The sequence below is a fragment of the Phoca vitulina genome, unplaced genomic scaffold (genome assembly GCF_004348235.1).
Source record: "Phoca vitulina isolate PV1807 unplaced genomic scaffold, GSC_HSeal_1.0 scaffold31, whole genome shotgun sequence".
In the NCBI taxonomy this organism is placed as follows: Eukaryota; Metazoa; Chordata; class Mammalia; order Carnivora; family Phocidae; genus Phoca; species Phoca vitulina.
Genome location: NW_022589734.1, coordinates 471,894 through 496,481, shown reverse-complemented (window position 1 = coordinate 496,481; position 24,588 = coordinate 471,894). Strand labels below are relative to the sequence as shown.

The following is a 24,588-nucleotide window of genomic DNA, read 5'->3' as shown; positions in this document are numbered from 1 at the left end:
CCTGTGTTGTACTTATTTATTGCTGCATAAAAGTCACTGCATAATGCGGCTTCAAACAACGATTCTGTGGACTAAACTGTCTGAGAGCTTGGCTGGGTAGTTTCTTCTGTTCCATATGGCATCAGCTGGAGTCACTCAGCTGCATTTAGCTAGTGGCTGTAGCACCTGATCTGGAAGATCCAAGAAGCTTCTTTTGCACCTCATTGCTTTTCAGTGTGGCCTAGCTACATAGCTGGTTTTGAGGTCCTCACAGCATGGCTGTCTCAGGGTGGTTGAACCTCTTACATGCTCTGGCTTCCACAGAGAGCATTTCAAGAGGACAAGCTCCAAGGTGCAAGTACTTTTCAAGCCTCTGTATTCATCACACTTGCTAATGTCCCCTTGACAAAGCAAGTCAGGTAACCAAGCTCAGATTCAACATGTAAGGGGCTACTATGGGGCATGAATACTGGGAGGTTCATTCATTCCCTGGGGACCACCAATGTAGAAATTTACCACATCTTTATTTTGCCTTCATCCCTGACTCAGTCTCTCCACTGACTGCTTCATCTGTCAATAAGTTAGGTGCATGAAAAATAGTAATTAGTGTGCAAGTAACTAAATGCTTCTGAATTACTTTTTGATCACTTATTTCTGGAGATAATGTCTACCTGGGTCAGGGTAGATCTGGACCCTTTTTGTCTTCAGCTCATATTCCTTGGCTACACCCATGAGTCTCATTTCTGAGCTCATTGGCTCTTGCACACTAGATCTGATTTTTGGCTAAGTTTGTTTTAAGTGTGCTGTTGGTTGCACATGACTGAACATGCCCACAGTGGGATAGTAATGGGGGAACTTATGAGATCTGATTTCTTGGCTGAATCATAAAGTGATACCTCTCATGTGGGAGACTATGGGAAGAATGTCCCAATTAGGAAAATAGATAAAACAATGCAGATTGTGGTTCACTTAGGAATTTGTGGTTCATTCATCTGTTTTATGTTTTTATTAGTATAGGTTCCTCTAACTAGAGGTCATACTCCTATTCCTCCTTTCTAAACTCTGTCCTTTTTCATGTTTTTGGTTTTTTTTTAAGATTTTTTATTTTTGGGGTGCCTGGGTGGTGCAGTCAGTTAAGCAGTTGTTTAAGCATCTGCCTTCAGCTCAGGTCATGATCCCAGGGTCCTGGGCTTGAGCCCTGGGTCGGGCTCCCTGCTCAGCGAGGAGTCAGCTTCTCCCTCGCCCTCCCCCCAACACACTCATGCTCTTTCTCTAGCTCTGCAGTCTATCTCAAATAAATAAAATCTTTAAAAAAAGATTTTTTATTTTCAAGTAATCTACACACAACATGGGGCTCGAAATTACAACCCCGAGATCAAGAGTCACATGCTCCACTGACTGAGCAGGCCAGGTACCTCTCATGTTTACTTATAATAAGATAGTTGTCAATATATGCAAAAGTGGACTCCCTATAACAAGGAAATCAAATCCTATATGCAATAGCTTTCCTTAATGTTTCTAAACAATTTAGTAATTCAACATGTGTGCCCTTTGCACTGGGTGTTGTATATAAGTGATGAATCACTGAATTCTACTCCTGAAACCAATATTGCACTGTATGTGCAGAAATCAATGATATAGAAATTAAAAAAAAAAAAACAGTACAACAAATCAATGAAACTAGGAGCTGGTTCTTTGAGAGAATTAATGAGATCAATAAACCCCTAGCCAGACTTATCAAAAAGAAAAGAGAAAGGACCCAAATAAATAAAATCATAAATGAAAGAGAGGAAATCACAACCAACACCAAAGAAATACAAACAATTATAAGAACATATTATGAGCAATTATATCCCAACAAATTAGGCAATCTGGAAGCAATGGATGCATTCCTAAGACATATAAACTACCCAAACTGAACCACCACGAAGAAATAGAAAACCTGAAGAGACCCATAACCACCAAAGAAATCGAAGGAGTAATCAAAAATCTTCAACAAACAAGAGCCCAGGGCCAGATAGCTTCCCAGGGAAATTCTACCAAACATTTAAAGAATTAATACCTATTCTTCTGAAGCTGTTTCAAAAACTAGAAATGGAAGGAAAACTTCCAAACTCTTTCTGTGAGGCCAGCATTACCTTTATCCCCAAACCAGACAAAGACCCCACCAAAAAGGAGAATTACAGACCAATATCCCTGATGAACATGGATGCAAAAATTCTCTCCAAAATATTAGCCAATAGGATCCAACAGTACATTAAAAGCATTATTCACCAGGACCAAGTGGGATTTATTCCTGGGCTGCAAGGGTGATTCAACATCTGCAAATCAATCAATGTGATACACTACATAAATAAAAGAAAGGACAAGAGCCATATGATCCTCTCAATAGATGCAGAAAAAGCATTTGACTAAGTACAGTATTCTTTCTTGATTAAAATTCCTCAGTGTAGAGATAGAGGGTACAAGTATGGAACTTGAATGGATCCTGTTGTTTTTTTTTTTTATCAATGCTATAAAAGACATTTAAATTGGGAAAGTTTGAATATGGATTAATGTTAGATGATAGTAGAAATTATTAATTCATCATATAATTCCATTGTGGTTGTGTAAGATATATATCGAAGATTTAGGGATGAATGGTGATGGTGTCTGTAACTTGCTTTCAAATAGTTCAGGAAAAGAAAGATAAGTATACGAACAGATGAAAAGATACAGATAAGTAAGGCAAACATGGCAAAATATTAAGATTTGTTGAATCCTTGTATGTATGTATGTATGTATGTATGTATGTATGTATGTATTTATTTTGGTGCAAAAAAGGTGATTTTATTAAAGCATGGGGACAGGACCTGTCGGCAGAAAGAGCTGTTGCTGAATCCTTGTATTTAGCGTTTGGGTGTTTATCATCTCTTTTTTCTGTTTTTCTGTATGTTAGTTTTCAAAATAAAACTGGGTGGCTCAGTCGGTTAAGCATCTGCCCTCAGCTCAGGTAATGATACTGGGGTCCTGGGATCGAGCCCAGAGTCTGACACCCTGCTCAGCAGGCAGTCTGCTTCTCCCTCTCCCTCCAACCCTTCCCCCTGTTTGTGCTCTCTCTGTCAAATGAGTAATTAAAAAATCTTTTTAAAAAATTTTTTTTAAAAGTTGGAAAGAATTTTCTTATTATTCTCATTTTTACACAGCAATTTTTACACATTCCAGGATGCATCCCATTAATATTTTTTTTTGTTCTCAGCAATCAAGTGATTTTCTTTTTTTTTTTTTAAGATTTTATTTATTTATTTAACAGAGAGAGACACAGCAAGAGAGGAAACACAAGCAGGGGGAGTGGGAGAGGGAGAAGCAGGCTTCCCGCCGAGCAGGGAGCCCGACATGCGACTCGATCCCAGGACCCTGGGACCATGACCCGAGCCGAAGGCAGACGCTTAACGACTGAGCCACCCAGGCGCCCCAGCAATCAAGTGATTTTCACTTTGATATTTCAAAAGACACATTAAAAAACATATCCAAACTTTGTTCTCTTTACCCAAGTTTGGTTTTAATATTTTATTAAAAATTCTTGAATTTGTAAATATTCAAACACTGCAACTTAATGGCACAAGAATGACAATGTACTAGCAATAAAATAAAAATAGAAGCTAACTATTTAGAAGCAGTAGCAACTCCATACTTCAAAGATAATTTAAACAGGCAATTTTAAAGAGTGCTTCATATATGTACAAAGCCACTCTCCGCCTGCAGTGGTGCTGCCCCACCAGCAGAGGACGCTGCTAAGCGTCTCAGATGCCGCTGCAAACCCTTTAACCAATAGCTGTTGCAAGCTCTTAATTAGCTTGAATCGAGGAGTTCATATCAGATTTTATTAATTATGTTTACTGCTTATTGCACTTACTTATACTACGTACTAACTGGCACAGAAGTGTTCTAACAACTGGTTGAGCCGTACCAAAGCAGACCAGCTGAATGTCAGTGCTGTTTCCTTCTATTAAGACAGAAGCCACTCGGCTCCTGCAGGAGGGTACTCTGCACCAGCTTCTGCTCTCCAGAGCTTGTCCCATTCTAATTCCTACTTTCCTGCATTTCCAACTTTTCTGCCTCACTTGATCCTTCTTCTGAACAGCATATTAAAACACTCAAAACTTTACAAAAAAAAAAAGTTTCCTCAATTCTATATACTCTGCTCCCTCCATTTTTCTTTCCTTGCAAATACGGCCAAATTTATTGAGAATTGTATCCTTTCCTCCACTGCCTCCATTTCCTTCCTCCAAATTATTCCTCCATCGTCTGACATCTGGGGCTTCTGATCTCACCTGTCCAATCGAACTGCTCCCACCAATACCATCAAGGCTCCTTGCTGCCAAATCCAGTGGCCACTTCCCATTCTTGGTGTCATCACTCCCCAGGAGCATCTCACACTTCGCCTTCTTACCTGGGCTTTCACCGCACCACACTTTCCAGGTTTCACCCTGTCAGCTGGCTTCTCTTGCCCTGCCTTCCCTTTGGTGTATGTTCTTTACTTTCTTCCTTAACTCTCTTCTCTTCTCATGCTACACATTTTCTGAGGGCTATCTCCATTACTCTCCTCCCGCTGTGTGTTGATGCCACCCAAATCTGTGCAGCCATGACCCTCTTCCTCCAAGCTCCACTGGAATAAACCCTGTCGCAGAAAATGGTGCCACCCACCCAGTTGTCAAGTCAGAAACAGGGTACGCAATCTTGTCTCTCCCCCTCCCCCACACAGCAAAACGATTCCCCAGACATTAACTTTACCTCCTAAGCACCCCATAAAACTACTTCTCTTCCATCAGCCACTGCCTTAATTCCAGTTTCCATTCTCTTCCCCTGGGATCACTGCAAAAGCCTTGGATCTCTCTCCCCTTTCCAAACCAGTCTCTATACTGCAAAGTGATCTAAGTCACAAATCTCTCCTTGTTTTTAGGCTTAAAGTTCTTCACTATTCCTCTGGATAAAGCCTCCCTCTTCAGCATGGCTGACAAGGCCCAAGCCTCCCTCTCCTGCTTCACCTTTCCCCACCTCTCCCTTGTACCATAAGCCCCTAAGTCACGCTGAATACATTGGTCTTCCCAGTTTGTCATGTGCTTGTTCCTTAACCTTGGCTGTCCCCTCTGGAATGCTCTTGCCCTCTCAATGCCTGGCTAACTCCTAATCAGTCTTCAGGCCTTGGCTTGGACCTCTGTTCCTCTAGGCTTCTTTTGACTCACCAAGACTGGTTTAGCTGCCCCTGTTGAGTATTTTCATAGCAATTATTTACCATAGACTACCGACTTTTTCACAGTCTTACATAACTTGCTATACAAACACAGCTTCCAGCCCTGTCCACCACTTCTTCCTGATAAGCATCCCAAGACACCCCCCACCCCCATGGAGCCACCACTAACCCATGGGACCCTATATGACCCTTCTCACAGCATTTATTATACTTTTTTTGTAATTGTCTATTTGTTTCCATTCTCCAATAAATTGTGAGTCCCACAAAGGACCACTTTTTTTTTTTTAAGATTTTATTTATTTATTTGACAGAGACACACAGCAAGAGAGGGAACACAAGCAGGTGGCGTGGGAGAGGGAGAAGCAGGCTTCCTGCAGAGCAGGGAGCCCGATGCGGGGCTCAATCCCAGGACTGTGGGATCATGACCTGAGCTGAAGGCAGATGCTTAACAACTGAGCCACCCAGGCGCCCCCACAAAGGACCACTTCTACATCACTTACCACTTAGCAGCAACTGGCAGATAGTGATTGCTCAACAAATGTTCAGTGGGTGAATGAATCCTTGGGGTGATTATAGTTCTAGCCAGCTTAGTTATGAAGTTCAATGGACACATGTAATTAATTTACATAGTGCTATAGAATTATTGTATTATTAGTATCTAGCTGTTTTAGTCCTTGAGGGTACAGTCCATGCCTTATTCAATTTCTTTGTTCCAGAAAACTCAGCATGCCTGGCACATACTGTTTTCAACCAACTTTTGTTGATTGTATCAGTGATCATAAAAAATTAAGAAACAGAGGCCCAGATAATTGAACAACCCTAGACTGCACATTGTCCCAGAAGCAGGATTAGAACTCAGTCTGATGTGGCGCCTAGGTGGCTCAGTTAGTTATGCGTCTGCCTTTGGCTCAGATCATGATCCCAGGATTCTGGGATTGAGCCGCTCGTCGGGCTCCCTGCTCAGTGAGGAGTCTGCTTCTCCCTCTCTCTCTGTCTGCTCCTACCACCCCCAACCCACTGGTGCTCTCTCTTCTCTGTAAGTCTCAAATAAATAAAATCTTAAAAAAAAAAAAAAAAAAGAACTCAGTCTGAAAACAGGGACGCCTGGAAGGAAGTTTCTCAGTGTCTTAAATAGAATGTCAGTATGAATGAGAGAAGCACTGAGTTCTCTCCATCAATAGACTGACCAGAGAGGTGCCTGGCTGGCTTAGTCGGGAGAGCATGTGGCTCTTGATCTCAGGGTCATGAGTTCAAGCCCCACATTGGGTGTAGAGACTGCATAAATAAATAAACTTTGAGAGAGACAGACACTGGCCAGAAGCAATGGAAACTGCCAGGGCCCCAGACCTCCATGGTCAAGTATCCTCATAGTAGATGTGACATAGGCCAAGGAATGTGAGGACAGGGGTCTTGGGTATTTCAGCATGGAAGGGAGATTGGACCCCTGGTTTCCTTTGTCCCTTTTAGTTTCAACTCTTAGCCCCAGGTACTGGTATTGGGGTATTATTTGTCCTTCTCTGAAATCTGGTTGATGCTAAGATAGTTCTTTTCCCAGTCTTTCTTTGCTACAGTGAGTGAGTCACTGACAGGTGCCTGGAAAGAATCATTTACAGTATAGCCCATGGGGGATGTTACCTCCTTCTAGGTGTTCAGCATAAAAATCCCCCCTCTTGGGGCGCCAGGGTGGCCCAGTCGGTTAAGCATCTGTCTTCGGCTCAGGTCATGATCCCAGGGTCCTGGGATCAAATCCCACATTGGGCTCCTTGCTCAGCAGGAGCCTGCTTCTCCCTCTGCCTGCCGCTCCCCCTCCTTGTGATATCTCTCTCTCTCACTCTCTCTCCCTGACAAATAAGCAAAAAATAAATAAATGAAAAATAAATGAAAAATTTTAAAAAATAAATAGTAAAATCTTAAAAAAAAATCCCCACTCTTCAGCTTCCCCTTCAGCTCCAGGTCTCACCTTTTCATCCCCACACCCAGACTCTCCCAATAGCCCTGGTGAAATTCATGACACACCAAAGAGATAAAAGTGAAGAGAGGCAGCATTGCAGAGGAGGTGGGGAGGGGACAGGTAGAATCCTGATTTTCTCCCTTTCCTCCATTTCTTGAGAACACTCCAATGTCCCTACCTCTAGAAGCAGATAAATCCTCTGCTTCCCTAAACATCATGAACCCTCAGAGGAAGCTGAGCCTTAGCTCCTTTCTTCCATCAGAAGAGTCAGCCTCGAGGCTCAAGAGCCCAAGATGGGAGATAGGTGGGCTTTTCTCTAACTGGGACTTTTTCTTTTACCGCACATTTTAAGTAACCTTCAAGCACATTCACATGCTGATGGTATTTTATCTTTGCACTGGACTAGAAATTCCAGGACTTATGTCTTCACTGGGACCAACAGACACTGAGCTTGGGGAAATGTGACCAGGACTCAAAAGCCAAACATGTCAGCCTCTCCTAAATATACTTCCTTTCTTTCACTCCTGGATTGACCAGGTTTCTACTGGCATTACAGAAAACTGCCCTGGGTGGCTCAGTTGGTTAAGCGACTGCCTTCAGCTCAGGTCATGATCCTGGAGTCCCGGGATCGAGCCCCACATCGGGCTCCCTGCTCAGCAGGGAGTCTGCTTCTCCCTCTGACCCTCCTCCCTCTCATGCTGTCTCTCATTCTCTCTCTCTCAAATAAATAAAAAATCTTAAAAAACTAATAAAAAAATAAAATTCTTAAAAAAAAAAAAAAACTGCCCAGGGACCCAGATCCTGCAGGGGATGCTTTAGAGTGAAGAGAAGGAATCTGGTACTCCATCTTCTCCTCACCCCTGCACCTAACAGTATAGGTTTGTCAACCTGTTGAAAATACTTTTTGCTACCACTTAACTCAGACAACACTGTGGCAACCAACAAAACAAATCCCATTCTCCCTTTTCTCCAATAATTAAGTCTAGGAGTCCAGCTGCCTGCTTAACAAAGAAGTACAGAAAGTCTTCAGATGCCCTGACTCACAAGATAACTGACTGCTGCTGAGATGCACAGGACTCCATAAGATAGCTTTGGCTACCTGCTGAGTTCTAGCTCAGACCCTGCACTGATCATCTTTGCTCTGTCCCCAACCAGGCTAACTGGGATTCAAAACACCAGCTCGGGGCACTTGGGTGGCTCAGTCGTTAAGCGTCTGCCTTCGGCTCAGGTCATGATCCCGGGGTCCTGGGATCGAGCCCCGCATCGGGCTCCCTGCTCTGCAGGAAGCCTGCTTCTCCCTCTCCCACTCCCCCTGCTTGTGTTCCCTCTCTCGCTGTGTCTCTGTCAAATAAATAAATAAAATCTTTAAAAACAAAAACAAAAACAAAGGGGCGCCTGAGTGGCTCAGTTGGTTAAGCGTCTGCCTTCGGCTCAGGTCATGATCCCAGGGTCCTGGGATCGAGCCCCGTATCGGGCTCCCTGCTCAGTGGGAAGCCTGCTTCTCCCTCTCCCACTCCCCCTGCTTGTGTTCCCTCTCTCGCTATCTCTCTCTCTGTCGAATAAATAAATAAAATCTTTAAAAAAAAAAACCAACAAAAAACAAACCACTGGCTCTGTGCCCTCTCCTATGAATCTCATAGACCTTTAGTGCGTGTGGGCCTTTAAATAATAAAGCTTAACACTGTACTTAAGGGGCTGGTCTGCTTAAATCATAAATGTGCACACTAGTTGTTTGCCAGTAATTAAGATGCTACTTGTACACATTTAATCACCATTTTCACAAACACTGTCTTAACTAAAAATTTCTATCAACAGGAAGTCCTAGAATTATAGTGTATGAGCCCCAAAGATTTGGAGAATATCACACACCCTTCTTGGGTGCCTGAGAATGTGGTCTTAATCATGGCCAGGCTGCATGCACATTTAGGTCAGGCCCTGTCTGCGCATCTTTATATGCTCAGTGCTTAGCAGAGATCCAGACACACAGTTGGTCCTTGATAAGTATTTGTTGAATTTGAATAAATCCTATAAAAAGCTCACACGGAGACATCAGCTTGTCACACCTCTTATCACTTCTGCTCCAAAAAGCTCCTTACTAGTAGACCTTAGTAGACCCAGGTCTAGCAGCAGGGGGGCACACAAGAGAGAAGGAATGGCACAAACTCCGAAAGAGGGTTGGATTCAGACCAGGCCTCAAAGCCTGAAGTGACTTCCCCTCCCCATGTTGATAATGGGATTCATACGGTGCAGGGTGGGAGAGTGAGCAGAGACAGTGGATTTCAGGGCCTTACAACCCAGTGAATTAACCCCTAAGAGAACTCTTCCTTCCCCAAGAGGGAAAAGAAAGGAGAAGAGGAGAGAGGCCTCCCACAGCTGGTGGCTAAAACAGCCGCTCTCACCTCAGTCCATTCGGGGAAGGGGCTACAAAGCAGACAATCTTTATTCACAACTGGGGCAGCAGAGGGGAGGTACCCCCAGGTCAGTCCAAAAGCAGAGACGCTGGGTGGAGCAAATGGAGCAGGGTAGGGACTCAGCACTCGTCCTCTCCCAGTAGGGCATAAGGGTTTCGGGCAGCCAGGCTGGACCCTGGAGCTGAAGTTGGGGTGTCCTCATCCCCTTCCCCCTCCTCATCCGCATCCCGGTCCTCCTCTCCCTCCTCCTCACAGGAGCTGCTCAGCTCTTCTTCTTCCTCCTCCTCCTCGTCACCTGCTGGCCCCACCCTGCCCTGCAAAACCACCAGCTCTGTGGTCTCCGGATGGGACTCCCAGGTGCCTGGGGAACCAAAACAAGAAAGGAAAGTTTTAAGCAAGGAACTAAAGCCAAAGAAAGGTGGGGAAGACGCAAAGACTAAGAGTAACAATTGGTTTTGCAGCCGCCAGCATTCGCCCGTTCATTCATTCAGACTCCCAGGTGCTGGGCACTGAACAGCAGCTCCGCCTACATGAGCTCTCCACCGCCGCCTGACCAGGGGACAACTACCACCCTGCCTTTGCAGATCAGGAAACTGTCTCAAAGACGCTTAAGGAACACAGAGCTGGCCGACAGGTACAGAATCCAGGCCTGACCCTCGTTCTGTGTGGCCACAAAGCCCACACCCTTCTGCCTACAGTATAGCACAAGAACACTGGCTGTCTGACCTTTCTGTTCACTGTAGCCCGGGGGATGAAAACACAGGCTGAGGCGGCCGTCCAGTGCCAGCCGTAGGAGGCTATTGGCTGCTCTGTACACATCGTTCCGCGCTGCCTTAGCTGTCTTATAACCACGCTTCTCTGCCCAGGCTGGAGAGAGAGAAGACAATAGTGGGGAGGGAAGCCATTAACTGGGCCCAGTCGCCACCACCCCATTCCCATAACACAGCTCTTCCAGTTTTCTCCAGAACATCCCAGGCCACTGATCTTGCAGGCCCCACGACAGAAATCCAGGCATGAGTAGCCAGGTGCTTCACCAATGGCAGAACCTCTGAGGAGAGGTGAGGAGACAGGCAGGGTTCAGGGTAAGGGGAGGGGAAACCAGGAACATGAAGCCCACCTTCACAGATGTCCCAGGCACACCAGGGGTGTTCCGCTGAGGGATCCTTGGCCTCTGGGTGGCGCAGGCGGAGCAGGACCTGCACAGGGATTCGGGAGGCCAGGTAGCCCACGGCAGTGTATGGCTCCTGGATTTGGGCAATGGGGTAGATCCCTGCCAGAACCTGAGGGGAAACAAAACGCTCAGTCTGTTCCTGACCTCCTGCCTCTTCTCCCTCCCTGCCCCCTCTGCCCTCATACCTGTAACTGCCTGGGCAGAAGGGATGGGAATATGAGGCCAGGGCAGTCACAGAGCTTCACAGAGGGGGTGAGAAAGTAGGTCTGAAAATATCTGGTGTGGCCGGGAGTTCTGGAGACACTCACAACCTTCCTGCCCACCAGCCCGTTGATCAGAGAGGACTTGCCCACATTGGGGAAACCTAAGGCAGGCAAGAAAAATTAACATTGGACAGTGCCCTACTCTGCGACAGGCAGGATGCAGTACTGTAGCCATAGATAAAAAGGGAAGTAAGGCACAGAAATTAAGGAAGCAGTATAACCCTGCATATTTCAAATCAGACTCTGGGCCGCCAGGGCTGAATCCTGGCGTCTCCACTTATCAGTTTTGTAACCTCAAAGCAATTCACTTCATTTTCTGAGCCTCTGTTTCCTCATTTTACAAGTGCAGATACCTTCAAGCTCAAAGTGGTCAGGATTAAATACGACTGTGCGGTTCAGTGCCTACAGTACACTAAATGCCCAATACAAGTGAGACATGCAGCTCATAATCATCGGAACTTCTCCAGGGAGAAGACTGGAAACCCTTGAGGCTCACTGCCACTCTCTTCAGGACCACCTCCATCACTCTGGGTGACTTTGGTATCTGCACAGGTGGCCTGTTTAGCACCCTGGCCTCTCAGTGCCAGCATCTATCTTCCAAAGGTCATTTCCAACTACCCACTGCCATGGTCATACCCTGGATCTGGTCAATTCACACCTCCAAAATCTCAACTGCAAGCACCACTCTCTGCCCTGATATCCTATCATTCCAGCTCACTTATTCTGTTCCTCAGTTCCAATAAATCTTCACTATTCCATACAGGACTCATGTCCTCACTTCCCTTCTTACCCAACTGAGATACCATGACCCAGCTCTACAGCCAGCCCCTTTCACAGACCATGAACTCCCAAGTCCTGCCCCTCTCCTCCATCTTACTTATTCCCATGGCTCCCATCTCCCAATGCTCTGACACTCTGGCTTGTCCCATAATCACCAAGCTCGCTCCCACATCAAGATCTTTTCATTTACTGATCCCTTGGCCTGGAAGGCCCTTTTCCCCTATCTCCAAATGGCTACTTCCTCTCAACATCCCGGGTTCTTCTCAGAGGAGGCTTTCCATGAGAACCCTCCTCTCTAGGTCACTCTCTACTCCCTTTCATTGCCCCTAAATAATATGATTTCAAATCATGAATCAATTCACTTCCAAAGCAATAAGCTCTGTGATAGTAGGGACTTTCCTGCCACTTTCATGGCAGCTTAATGTGCTCCTGGAACACCCCCTGGCACTTAGTAAATATTTGCCGATAACTAGAAGTAAATCTAAGCTCAGGACTGCCTGTGCCACAGAAAATGCTCTCCCTTACATAACTCTGAACACAGAGAAGTTACTGCAGACGCTTGAAAGAGTGGACACCCCACCTCCCACCCTTGCCAGGGAGAAGCAGGAGAAAAGGACTGGAAAGGGTGCCATCTGTCAGCAGTCAGGTAGGTTGTTGCCAGGACAAAAAGAAGACTAAAGTCAGGAGCGTTTCCAAGGAGCCCAACTAACTACTCTACTCTCCTTAATTTGATTCCCCTATCACCTCAGATGCCACAACTTTGCCCAAATCGCTTCTTACCTCTCCCACCAACAAAGGAAAGAGGCCCTGGGCCCTAATCATACATTCCTTTCTTCCCCACCAAGAGCAGAGACAAGGCTCTTAATTCAGGGAAGATTCTCCTTGATGATAGACTTAAAGAGACAAATCTCAGAAAGATACTAATGCTAACTAAGCTTCTGCTAAGACTTAGTGATTTCTCTACTACAAATTGATGAATACCATGGAACAGTTAAGATATATGTCATTTAGAACAACGCCTGGTACCTGGTAAGCACCATGTAAATATTAAATTTTAACAATTGTGATTATTACTATTAACACTATTTGTCAGTCATGATTAGGTTATCCGTATGCTATTCTCTTCATTCCTCACATCTGTTCTTCTAATTGGGTGTCAGCATCCTCATTCTAAAAATCAAAATAACTAAGATTCAGAGTGAGTAAATAACTTGCTCAAAATCAGTACAGAGCTAAGAAAAGCCTGAATTTAACTCAAGGGTGCCAGGATCTTTCCACTATTGCCGACACTTTCCTTTTCTGAAACTCTGTACTTCAGAGGAGGCCGCCATGCATGGGCCACCACTTCCTTACCCACACAGCCGATGGTCACCACCCCATCTTTGTAGCGCTCCCGGGTTGGGCCGGTTGGCTCCATCGCTGAGTCAGTCTGCTGCTCCACCAGGACTGCAGGTCCATCCTCCTCTTCCTCCTCCTCCCCAGAGCCATTTCCCCAGGTGGCCCCTGCCACATCTCGGGCAATCTTCTCCCGCCAGCTGCTCAAATCCACTGTCAGGGAAGGAGAAGATGAGGAAGGTTCTCCCCAGGGCCACCACAGATGACCGCACAGACTATGCACTGCACAGCTGATCTAACTGGCACCCTCTGCAGTTGGAGAGTGCCAACCTACATGACAGATTCTCCCTAGCCTTCACTTGACCCCACCCAGAAATCATGTGAATTTTTGAGTTTCAGAAAAATACTGGGAAGACTGAAGGCAACAGACCACTGGGGCTCCTGCCTACCTGCTGCCTTTGTTGCCACCAAGTCAGTTTGCTCCCTCTTCTATCCCTCCCCCTGGCTGCTCACCTACATCCATAATAGAAAGGACTAACTTCAGGGAAGGTAAGCAAAATGACTCCAGGCCTTGGGTCACCCCCAAATCCTTCCACAGCTCCCCTCTAAGAGTATATACCTTTCCCTGCAGTGATGGCTTCACAGGCTCTCAGCAACTGCTCTGGCCCCAGGGCCCGAGTCCAACCTCTCCCCCGCCTCCGACTCTTCTTCAAAACTGAGATCAGAGGGCACAAGTGTTAGTGCATGGGCTTATGCACCCCATCTCACCCACCACCCTTAGGCCCAAGATCAGGTACTCCTTTGTCAACGAGGCTCTCTGTTCTCCCTGTTGTCCCCTGCCACCCCACCTCTCCCATGCTGCCTTCTTCATTGCCCACTCACCGCTACTAGGGTCCTCTGGGGTGCGGGGGTCCCGAGGGAAAGAGGTAAAAAGGACTATGTGGAGCTGGGGATAGTGTTGGTGAAAATAATGCTTCCAGGCAACCACGAGAGCCGGTGGGGCTAGATCCACCTTGTTCAGGACCAAGATCAAGGCCAACCCAAGTTCTCCAGTCACGTACTCGTAAAGTGCTGGTGGGAAATTCACAACCTGGGACAGGGTTGGTGAGAGGAGGGAGCAATCAGAGGTCAACCCAGAGTTCTCTGCCTCCAGCTCCCCACTCACCAGGCACCACTCAGAGACAAGACTCTGGTGGTAGCAGATTCTGGGACAAAAGAGTAAATCAGCAAAACTGAACTAGAAAAATAAAGTAGCAGTAAGCAATACCTGTGCATCTGTCTCTGGGGGACTTCTTACAGGTCCTGATTAGGGATAGAAATGAGCCAAAAACAGGACAAGGAAACAGTGATACCTAGCACACTGGCGTAAAGGTTGGGGTCAGGCATGGGGGTGGGGGTTGGGATAAAACTTAATACCTGTTTTTGTGTGCACACAACGATCTGCATGTATATGCATGCACGTATACTCATGCACATGTCTGCAGGCTTGTGATGAGCATGTGTGAGTGCGTGTGAGCACACACACATGTCTGTATGTGCACGAGGGCATGTATACGTGCCGTTAAGGACTTCCAACCTAAATGTCCCCAGAGACCTCTTTCTCCCACTAGAGGACAGCAATGGAGTGGCAGAGCCAGGTTAACACAAGGGTTGTCCAGCAGCCAAGTTTAGAGCCTTAACCACTATCCTAGCCTTCCATGTAAGGCTGAGTTCTGTAGTGACTGATGTGGTGGGGCGGGGGAAGCCCCCAACTGCCTTCACAGAATCCCGCGGAGCACCACACTAGAACTTTCTATTGGTTTAGCTATGGTGGAATGAAAACGGGATACGTAGTTCTTTATCGAAGTAAAGAAGAGAGTCTGTTAACCAGAGCAGGAGTGACAAGCTGTGACACTGATGAATAAAGGACTGAGTTCCTCACTGCAGACATCACTATGAGGTAGAGAAGACTAGAAAAGAAAGATACCTCTCCATCTCCCAACTCCTGCCTCTGCCCTTTACCCCACAAGAATCTTCCTCCCCCATCCCCCTTGTCACCCTCACCCCCAGTACTCACTGGATGTCGGGTATCAGTGATAAGCAGAATAATGTCAGACATCTCCAACACACGCCACAGCTGCCTCCATGTCTGAAAAGACAAGATCAGTGGAAGAGTACCTAAGTCCAGAATTCCTCTCCTGACTGACCCCAGACCAATTGGACCAAGGGTCACTATGCCCAACTCCTGTCCCCACTCCATTCTCACCTCCAGATTATGTTCAAAGTAGCTGAGTTTCTCAGAGGTGTAAGCCCCATGAATCTTCCCAAGATACTCCTGGAAGCTCCGTTCCTCCTGGCTCATTAGCTGCTCTTTGGACATCTCATAGCTCCAAGGAGGACGTCGGGGAAAGTCCAGGACTGGGAAGTTAAGAAAAACTCCAAGTAAGTCTGAGAATAGTTTCAGGGCTCAAGAGTGGATCCCAGACCTCTCACCCCTCACAGTCAGCTTTTCCTCCTCCAACCTCCTTCCCCCAGCCCATTGCCTCTCCCAAACATCCAGGTGTTGAGCTCTCACCTGAGCCAGGCTGATAGACTTCCCGGATGTCCAGCTCCAGCAGCTCAGCACCGCCCGGCTGTAGCACTTGCTCGCGGGCTGCCCTCTTTCTTCTTTCCACCTCCTCGCGGCTATCTCGCTCAAAATGCAGCCGGTATCTAATGGGACAGGGACCGCAGCATTTCTTGCAATCCCGTGGCCACAAACTCCCCTCCGTAGAGCTTTCTCTCCAGAGTTGTTCAAGTCTCCTCTCAGTCGACTCTCCCTCCAGTACCTCTCCCGCAACACTCGGCCTTCCCCTAAACCTCGCCCTTTTAAAAGCCAAGAACTTTCTCCAGCCCCTCCGGTAGGGAGGATTGTGGCCCGCTCCGGTGAGCCAGCTGCCTGCGGATACTCGGCATCCCAGTCCCTCCTCCTCCACCAGCAGCAGCCAGCTTTTCCCCCCAACACTCTCACTTCCGGGTAGGCGGGGATGCCCCGGCCAGCGCCCCCTGCCTGCTCTCACCGATTTGGGTCATAGCTTCGAGGACCCAGCCCCTGGGAAGGCTGCTGGTTGAGCCTGCGGATTTGATGGGTCACAGATTCCCCGTCCGAGGTGTCGGTCTGCTCCTCCCGCCGCTCCCGGCTCCCGCTGCGGCTGTTGGAACTGGATCGCAGCCCATCTTGAAGCCCTGCGGGGAGGAGGCGGTGACGCCAATATGGGACGGCTCTAAGGGGCCGTAAGACCCCCGCCCCGGTCTGTGTGGCTTCCCCTCACACCACCCCACTTCTTTTGAGGCCGGATCCTTCCACCATCCTGCCCAAGACCCTACCGGATGTGCGTGGGGGGGGGGGGGAGTCATTCCTCCTCCAGGGACCTGCGGGGATGGCGCCCCGTTCGAGCTGGAGGGATTCCCCTCCCCCAATTCTCCATCCTTTCCCACCCCTTCCAGGGAGACTGGGGTGAGAGAATCCCGATCGTCGGCACGCGGCCAACACCCACTCCCACGCCCCGCAGGGATGCGGCGGGCACACCCCTCCTTCCAGAGGTGCGGGAGCCCGAGCCCCGCCCCCTCCCCTCGCTACCGCACTGACCTCGCTTCCGCTCCCGCTTGTCCTGCAACTGCTTCTTCTTTTGCTTCACGCTGAAGGGCTTCTTTCTCGGCATGGCCTGGACCAGTCACCTGGCCCACCCTCCGCCGAGCTCCCGCCGCCTCAACTGACTCCCCCCCACCCCCCCGGGCAACCCCCGCCGCAAAGGCCTGGGACCCTAGAGGGGGCGGGGCTATGAGGTGACGTCAGCGGGCGGGCCTGGCCGATTTGCCCCCCCGTTGCCTGGGTGAAGGCGAAGGAAATACGGCCACTTCCTTCTGGGAGCGAGGCAAGACGAGGATGCGGGGTGGGCTACCCGCACGTGAGAGTCAGTGGCACGGAGAGGGCGCAGCAGCTGCGAGGAAGGAGGCGCGCGTGGGAGGATCAAGCTAACTTCGTCACGGACGCTACCAACTCGCGTTCGGAGGAGGGGGGAACGTGTGTCACCATTACCTTGCGCGCTGGGGGGGAAGCTACCACTCACCTGGAGGGGGCGGTGGAGCGGAGGGCGGGTCCTACCACCTGGGAGAAAGAGGAGCGTGGATGCGCTGAACCTACTCTACCACCCCCACCCCGGGCTTGACCTTAATGGAAAGACGGGACTGCGCGTCCCGGGAATGAAGTCCAGTTGCTCGTCTACGCTGGGGGCGGGGTCAGACGTCTCGAGGGGCGGGTAGCGGTCTGAAGAGTCCTGGGACCCAAATTCCTTGTGGGAGCGATAAGGAGCAGGTTTACAGATCATAAAGGCAAGCGCAGGCGAGGAAGGAGACCCAGGTGGGACAAGGATTTTTGGAGAGAGGTCAGAGGGCATGAAGTTGTGACTGCAGCCGTTACCATAGTAACCGGGAACCGGATGTGGCGATCTTAAGGGGCGACAGCTCTCTCAGGTCTTCTGGCCCGAGAGCCTATCGACTCTATGGCACACAATGAGGAGCCGGTTGTGGGTTTTTTTTCAGCGAGGGGATAAGAGAGGAATTCTTCAAAGCATTTATAGGAACGCAACAAAAAGAAGGCTTGAAACTGCCTCTGTGCCTGGCAGAGACCGAGGGAGGCGTTTTATGAGAGAATGAGCCGCACAAAAGCTCCTCGGAGCCTTCCGGAAGTGAAATGGCGGGAGCCTCAGCCTCTCCATCCACCCCCCGGAAGCGGAAATAGAATCCCAGCGTGCCCCTTCCTCACTGCCCTCCAAATCCCGCTGCAGCCATTGCCGCAACCACGATGCCGAAACGAAAGAAGCAGAATCAGCAGCAGCCGCCGCCACCGCAGCAGCCCCCGCTGCCAGAGCGGGAAGAGACTGGAGACGAGGAGGATGGGAGTCCCATCGGTGAGGAGCTCGGGAGGGGTGTGCACATGCCTGTCAGCTGGCCGAGGCGAGGGGTTAAGGTCTGAAAAGGTGCGGGGGAGGGGGCTCTAACGGAAGGAGGAAGGGCGCAAGCGCTGGGGCGGGGATAGGAGGCTGTCCGGTGTGGAACCCTGAGCGAGTTCTCTTCCTTGACCCCTCAACTTCGATCCCGCCTCTAACCTTTCTGAAGAAGGCAGGGGAGGAGAGGATAAAGAGCTCGTGTGCGCAGTCGCAGAACGGCAAGGGAGAGGGGGCCCTAGAGAGGTTGCAGATTGCGATGACTAGGATAACAATTTGTTACCAGACTTGCACAGGGAAGGTAGAAGTGCTGCCTTCCCTAAACTACTCTGGGGCGGGGGGGATCGTTCTGATTGGCCAGCAGTTAAAGAGAAGGATTGGATTACTTCTGGAATCACCTGGGATGTTTTGGGTAGCAACTATGTAAGGGAAAGAGAAAGATACCCTTCCCGCATTATCTTTTTTTTTTTTTTTCAAACTAGAAACGCTTTTTTGAGGAAAGGGCAGGGAGATTTGCCTGAGAACTTGTAACACTGCTGAGAATGTATCTGGCTTTACTGATTGAATTAAGAAATGAGTAGTAAAAAAACATAAGAGGATCATCGGTACGTTAGTTTATTCTGATGACTATACTTTCATATCTACTCTTAGGACCACCCAGTCTTCTGGGCCCTCCCCCCATGGCCAATGGAAAGCCTGGTGACCCCAAGTCAGGTGAGGATGAGGGGGCTCTGATTCTTTGATTAGGTCCTGGAGAAGGGAGCAACGGAAGGACTAAAACCCAGGAGGACTTAAAACCAAAAGATCAGGGATTCTGTACAGAAATGAATGGAGAGATGTTATATATTCACAGATTGGAAAGCTCAATGTTATACAAATGTCACTTATTCCCAAATTGATCTATAGATTCAATGCATTTCCAGTTACAATCCCTATAATGGAAATAAGCATTCTGTGTTATTACATGGAAATGCAAAGGATCAGGCTGAGAGACTGCAAATACAGTCTTGAAGTAGGAGGACTTACCCTGAATATCACTATTTACTGTAGACCTATATTAGTTATGGTGTGGTATTGGCACAACAACAGACCTAAAAGTCAATAGCCCGGTACAAAAAGTCCAGTAACAGGCCTGCACATACGTAGACACCTCATTTATGATGAAGATGGAGCTGAAATAGTGGTCATTTCAGTAAATGATGCTGGATTAATTGGATATTCATGGGGGGGGAATGAATTCTGACCTCCTATTCATATTGTATGTAAACATCAACTCCAAGTGAACGGTAGATCTAAGTGTTAAAGGTAAAGAAAAATATTTTCATGGTCTTGGAGGAGATAGGAGTTCCTAAACAGACCAGAAACATTATAAAGATTGATAAACTGAACTGCATTAAACTTTTATTAATCAAATGGCACCATTAAGAAATTAATAGGAAGTCATAGAGTAGAAAATATTGGCAATAAGTAGAACCGATAAAGAGCTTGTATCTAGGATATACACAGGACTCTTTTAGACAACCTGTTAGAAAAATGGGCAAAATATCAGAACTCTCTCAAAAACAGATCTAAATGACCAAGAACATGTGAACAAGAACTCAGTATCATTAGTTGTTAAATAATCACAAGACGAAAACATAACACTTAAGACCCTTGTGCATGTTGGTGAGATTGTAAAATGGTGCAATTCTATGGAAAACACTACGGAGTTTCCTCAAAAAAAATTAGAAATAGAACTACCACGTGATCCAGCATTCCCACTTCTGGGTATATGTCCAAAAGAATGGAAAGCAGGATCTTGAAGAGATACTTGCACACTCATATTCATAACAGCACTATTCATAATAGCCAAGAGCTGGAAGCAACCCAGATGTTCATTGACAGATGAATAAACAAAATACATATATATATATACACATACGTATTCATACAACGGAATATTACACAGCCCCCAAAAGGAACGGAATCTTGTCACATGCTACAGCATGGACGAACCTTCAAGCCATCTTGCTAAATGAAACAAGCCAATCAAAAAAAGACAAATGTATAATTCCACTTATGAGGTATTTAAAGTAGTCAAATTCATAGAAGCAAAGTAGAATGGTGGTTACTAGGAGCTGGGTGGAGGGGGAGAAGGAGAGTTGTTTAGTAGCTATAGAGTTTCAGTTTTGCAAGATGGAAAAGTTCTAAAGATCTGTTTCACAACAATGAGAATTTACTTCACACTACTAAAACATGCACTTAAAAATAGTTAAGATGGCAAATCTTTGGCACCTGGCTGGCTCAGTCGGTAGAGCATGCCACTCTTGATCTCAGGGTTGTGAGGTCGAGCCCCACGTTGGGCATAAAGTTTGCTTTAAAAAAAAAAAAAAGCAAATTTTACGTTACATTACATGTACAAATTTAACGTTACATGCTCCACAATTTAAAAGAAAAAAAACCTCTCCAGAATGGCAAAAATGAAAAAAATCGACAATACTAAGTGTTGTCAAGGCTATGGAACAATTGCCGGTGGGAGTGTAAATTGGTACAGCCACTTTAAAAAAGAAAGTTTGACTTCATTAAACTTTAGCATACATATACCCTAGGACCCAACAATACCTCTACTACGTTTATACTCAACAGAAATGCATACATATGTGTAACAAAGACATGTATAAAAATGTTCATAGCAGCATTTTTCGTTATAGCCCCAAACTGGAATCCACCCACATGTCCACCATCAGTAGAATGGATAAATAAGTTGTTGTGTGTGCATGCAATGGGATACTACACTGCAATGAAAATGAACGAACTCCTGCTACAGGCAACCTGGATGAATCTCACAAACACGATGTTGAGCGAAAGGAGCCAGACAGAAAAGAATGCAGACTGTATGATTCCATTTATGCGAAGTTCAAAAACAGGCAAAAACTAACCTATGGTGCTAGAAGTCAGGATAGTGGTTACCTTTGGGGAGGAGGGTGGAATAGTGGGGCAGGAGGGGCACAAAGGGGGGGAGGAATTGCGAGTACTAAGAAGGCTCTATCCCTTCACCTGGGTGGTAAAAACACAGGTGTGTTTACTTTGATGGTAATTGAGTTGTACACTTAAAACTGGTGTATTTTTCTGTATGTATATTGTACTTCAATAAAAAGTAAACAAACAAAAACACAGGGCTTCCTTATCCGGATTAAGCTGGCCACTGATCACCTTTCCATGTCTTTCTTTCTCTCTCCTTCTCTCCAGCTCTTCACAGAGGTCCTCCAGGATCAAGGGGACCAATGATTCCACCACTGCTGAGTCTCCCACCTCCTCCCCGGGGCAGAGGCCCAATTCGGGGAGGCCTAGGCCCCAGGTGTGGCCCATATGGTCGTGGTTGGTGGGGGGCCAATACTGAACCTCCTTTTCCTGGACCAGGCCATGGGGGTCCTTCCAGGGGAGGCTTTCACAAAGAGCAGAGAAATCCTCGAAGGCTCAAAAGTTGGTCTCTTATCAAAAATACCTGCCCGCCCAAGGATGGCCCCCAAGTTATGGAAGGTGAGGTCCATTTTTTAATGCCTATACACATTTAATACCCATCACTCCCAGAATGCCTGTGACTCTACCATTCTAAAATGTCTGGAAATGGCAGGGAGTAGAAAATCTGACTGCCCTCTCTATCTCTGCTTTTTGTTACATTTGTTTCCTTTCTTATATTTTAAACTTACCAATTTTCACTTGTTTACAGACAAATCCAATCGCCCTGTCTGCCGACACTTTGCCAAAAAGGGCCACTGTCGATACGAGGACCTCTGTGCCTTCTACCACCCAGGCGTCAATGGACCTCCTCTGTGAGACTGTGCCTTCCCATCGAGGCTGGAAGGAGCCCTCTGACCCAGCGGCCATGTATTTCCCTGTGGCCCTGTGATGGCTACTGTGAGGCTGTTCCACCCACCACCCTCAGTCAGTGACACCCACCCCCATCCGCCACCTCCCCAATTTGGGGTCCAGAGCTGTGTTTCATCACTGGTGCCCAGTGTGTGGGCTTTCTTCTGATCCAGCCTCCAGAGACTCGCCTTCAGGACCCCATCTTTGCTCCCTTCAACTGCCTCCTGGATCCTCTTCCCCCTCGCCAACTGACTGCTGAACAGGAAACCTCTTTGGTGCTGTTTCTTGTGCATCTGTCCACCCAGCCCCCGGTACTGCCCTCGATTCCTGAGAGCCCTGGAGCAGTTTCCTACCATTCCCTTCTTCTAGCTGCTTGTTTTAAGTCCTTTTTATGTGACAGCCCCTACCCCCGAAGTTGCCAGTTGCTCTGTGAAACTCACCAGGTTGACCTGGGGTCAAGTATGGATGACGGGTGCAGAGTTACTCCCTGAAAGGCCACTCTCCCTGCTTTTGGATTTTGTAGTTTCTACGTCAGTAGCATGATCCCCACCGCTCTGGTCTGTGATCACTGTGCTTTGTGAAACTGTGCATCCCCTCGTACGTAGCCTTTCTCAGTGTCCGTGGCATCTTTGTGACTTCCCAACACTAGAGTAAGTTTTTCTGCCAAAATGAGTGAGGCTCTTGGTGCCCTCTAGACTTTCCGCACCTCCCAACATGGGAGAATTGTGAAACTTTCCACAAGACTGCCTCCCTGGTCTCCCCATTCTCCTGGTGTCGGTTTTTCTGGGTTTGACACAAGCCCATGAGATGTCCTCTGAAGCCTCTGACGGGCTACCCTATTTCCTCTCCAGCCCACTTAGTTAGAGTACGTCATTGTGAGGCCACCAGCCCTTTCGTCTGAATTCTGTGAATCTCCACCCGGCCTACCTTTGGGTGGAACCTGGACAGTACTGTCGCCCTCATCTAACCTTCTTCCCTACATCCCTGGCACTGGTTGTTTTCTGTGAAAACGGCAGTGAACAGGTTCGGTTTTGAACTGGCCCTGAGGAAATGGGTCAGGAGTTGTGTGGGCAAGACGGAAGGATGAGAGCCGTTGGAGAACTGAGAATGAATTTTTTTTCTTTTTAACATTTTTTTATATTAGTAATAAATGCAGTGGAAACAAGCATTTTCTTCAATCCCTGTGTTCCAGTCATCTCTGGAGGTGCAGATAAGGCTGTTCTTGTTGTAGTCACTTTATTCTTCCATTTGTTCATACACAGTGGTGATGGAGAAAGGAAAAGCTTGAGTTTCAGTCTGAAGGAACCGGCGAGGTCCCATTAACCTGTAAGCATCAAACACACCAGGCTGCATTACGTTCAAGAGTAAGGTTTTAGAGGAGAAAGGAAAGGCCAAGTATCCATGGAGTAATTTTTTAATATTCTACCCATGTTTGTAGGTTTGATGTTTTTGGAGTTGTAATGGCTAAAACGGTCTTTCAACAAATATTTGTAGATTTGAATGTGGCCCTGACAATATATTAGACACTAGAAATAACAGAACTAAAACCAATGAATTTAAATCTACAGGGGAGACACGTTTATCAAAAAATCATGAATATGTGTAAGGTCACACCTGTCAAAAGTGAGACATAATGAAAAGGGAGTCGGTAATAAAGGGAGACTAGGAAGGTGACATCTGAGACGAGCTCTGACGGACAAGCAGGAGGCCTGAGGTGGAAGAGTAAAGTCCAAGCTAAGGTGTTTGCTAAGAAATGGGGAGAGTAGGAGATGAGGCAGAAGGAAGAAGAGCGAAACCACTCAGGGCCTTGCAGAACAAAGATTTGGGTCTTTTTCTTAATACCAAAGCCTTTGAAGGGTCTTAGGCAGGTTGATATGGATTAGATCCGTTTTTCAACAAGATTGACTCAATGTATGGAGCTGACCAGGCTTGGAAGTGCCTTCAAAGGTAACTTCAGTAGTCCAGGTGAGTTATAGTATAGACTTGGGTAGTGGAACAGGAGAAAAGTAGATATTTGAAAATAAGAGATCAAAATGAAAGTATTTCAGGTTTATCAGGGTAGTTCTGGCTTGCATAACTAACATTTAAAAAGAAAGGGAGAAAACAATGCTAGGAATTTGAAATTACTGAGTTTGAGCTGCCTTTTAAGATCTCTGATAGAGAAAATAGGTGGGTATACAGGTTTGGTATTCATATTAAAACTAGTGATATAAATGTCTTCTGCATATCTGAGTGTTTTACAGTATAGGTGGTAGTTAAACCATGAGCATGGAAACATTGATTAAGTACCTACTATGACCCAGTTTATCAGCTTTTAAGTTCAGTTGTAACAGAAACCAAAGGTAGTCTTAAAGCAAAATAGAAGTTTATTTCATACAGTTCAAGAGGTAGACAGCCCAAGGTATCAGGCCACTACCTCAGGTATTCAGAACCCCTCCCCCCAGGTTTCAGCTCCACAATTACTGGGGTCAGATCCTCCTATTCATGGTTTGGGAAGTGAAGATAGCTTATCCATGTTCCAATTCTCAGTATGCACCAGGAAGGGCAGAGGACACCAGCTGTCTTGGAGGAAATTTCCTTAAAGCTAATACAGCTCTTCAACTTTATGCCACTGACCATAATAACTAGTCTTCCTGGCTGCCACTGAAGCTT

At 47.1% G+C, this 24,588-nt stretch overlaps 2 protein-coding genes across 3 annotated transcripts; one reads left to right on the top strand and one right to left on the bottom strand.

Annotated features, from left to right (window-relative positions):
* Positions 1–8,699: 8,699 nt before the first annotated feature.
* On the bottom strand, positions 8,700–17,194 carry GNL1 (G protein nucleolar 1 (putative)). Its single transcript, XM_032424825.1, has 12 exons — positions 16,731–17,194; positions 16,162–16,327; positions 15,678–15,814; positions 15,369–15,520; positions 15,180–15,251; positions 14,006–14,213; positions 13,743–13,838; positions 13,142–13,336; positions 10,931–11,109; positions 10,692–10,854; positions 10,301–10,441; positions 8,700–9,935 (listed from the first exon to the last, which is right to left on the bottom strand). The coding sequence occupies exons 1-12, from the start codon at positions 16,801–16,803 to the stop codon at positions 9,694–9,696; spliced, it is 1,824 nt and encodes a 607-aa protein (XP_032280716.1). The 5' UTR covers positions 16,804–17,194; the 3' UTR covers positions 8,700–9,693.
* A 155-nt stretch (positions 17,195–17,349) lies between these two features.
* Positions 17,350–23,104, top strand: PRR3 (proline rich 3). 2 transcript variants are annotated; one of them, XM_032424826.1, is made up of 5 exons: positions 17,350–18,051; positions 18,739–18,801; positions 20,778–20,960; positions 21,316–21,606; positions 21,797–23,104. In XM_032424826.1, exons 1-5 carry the CDS (start codon positions 17,946–17,948, stop codon positions 21,901–21,903), a joined length of 750 nt encoding a protein of 249 aa, XP_032280717.1. In that variant the 5' UTR covers positions 17,350–17,945; the 3' UTR covers positions 21,904–23,104. The 2 variants fall into 2 exon arrangements, with proteins under 2 accessions (XP_032280717.1, XP_032280718.1); XM_032424827.1 differs by lacking the exon at positions 20,778–20,960 and having other exon boundaries at positions 17,821–18,051.
* Positions 23,105–24,588: the final 1,484 nt, after the last annotated feature.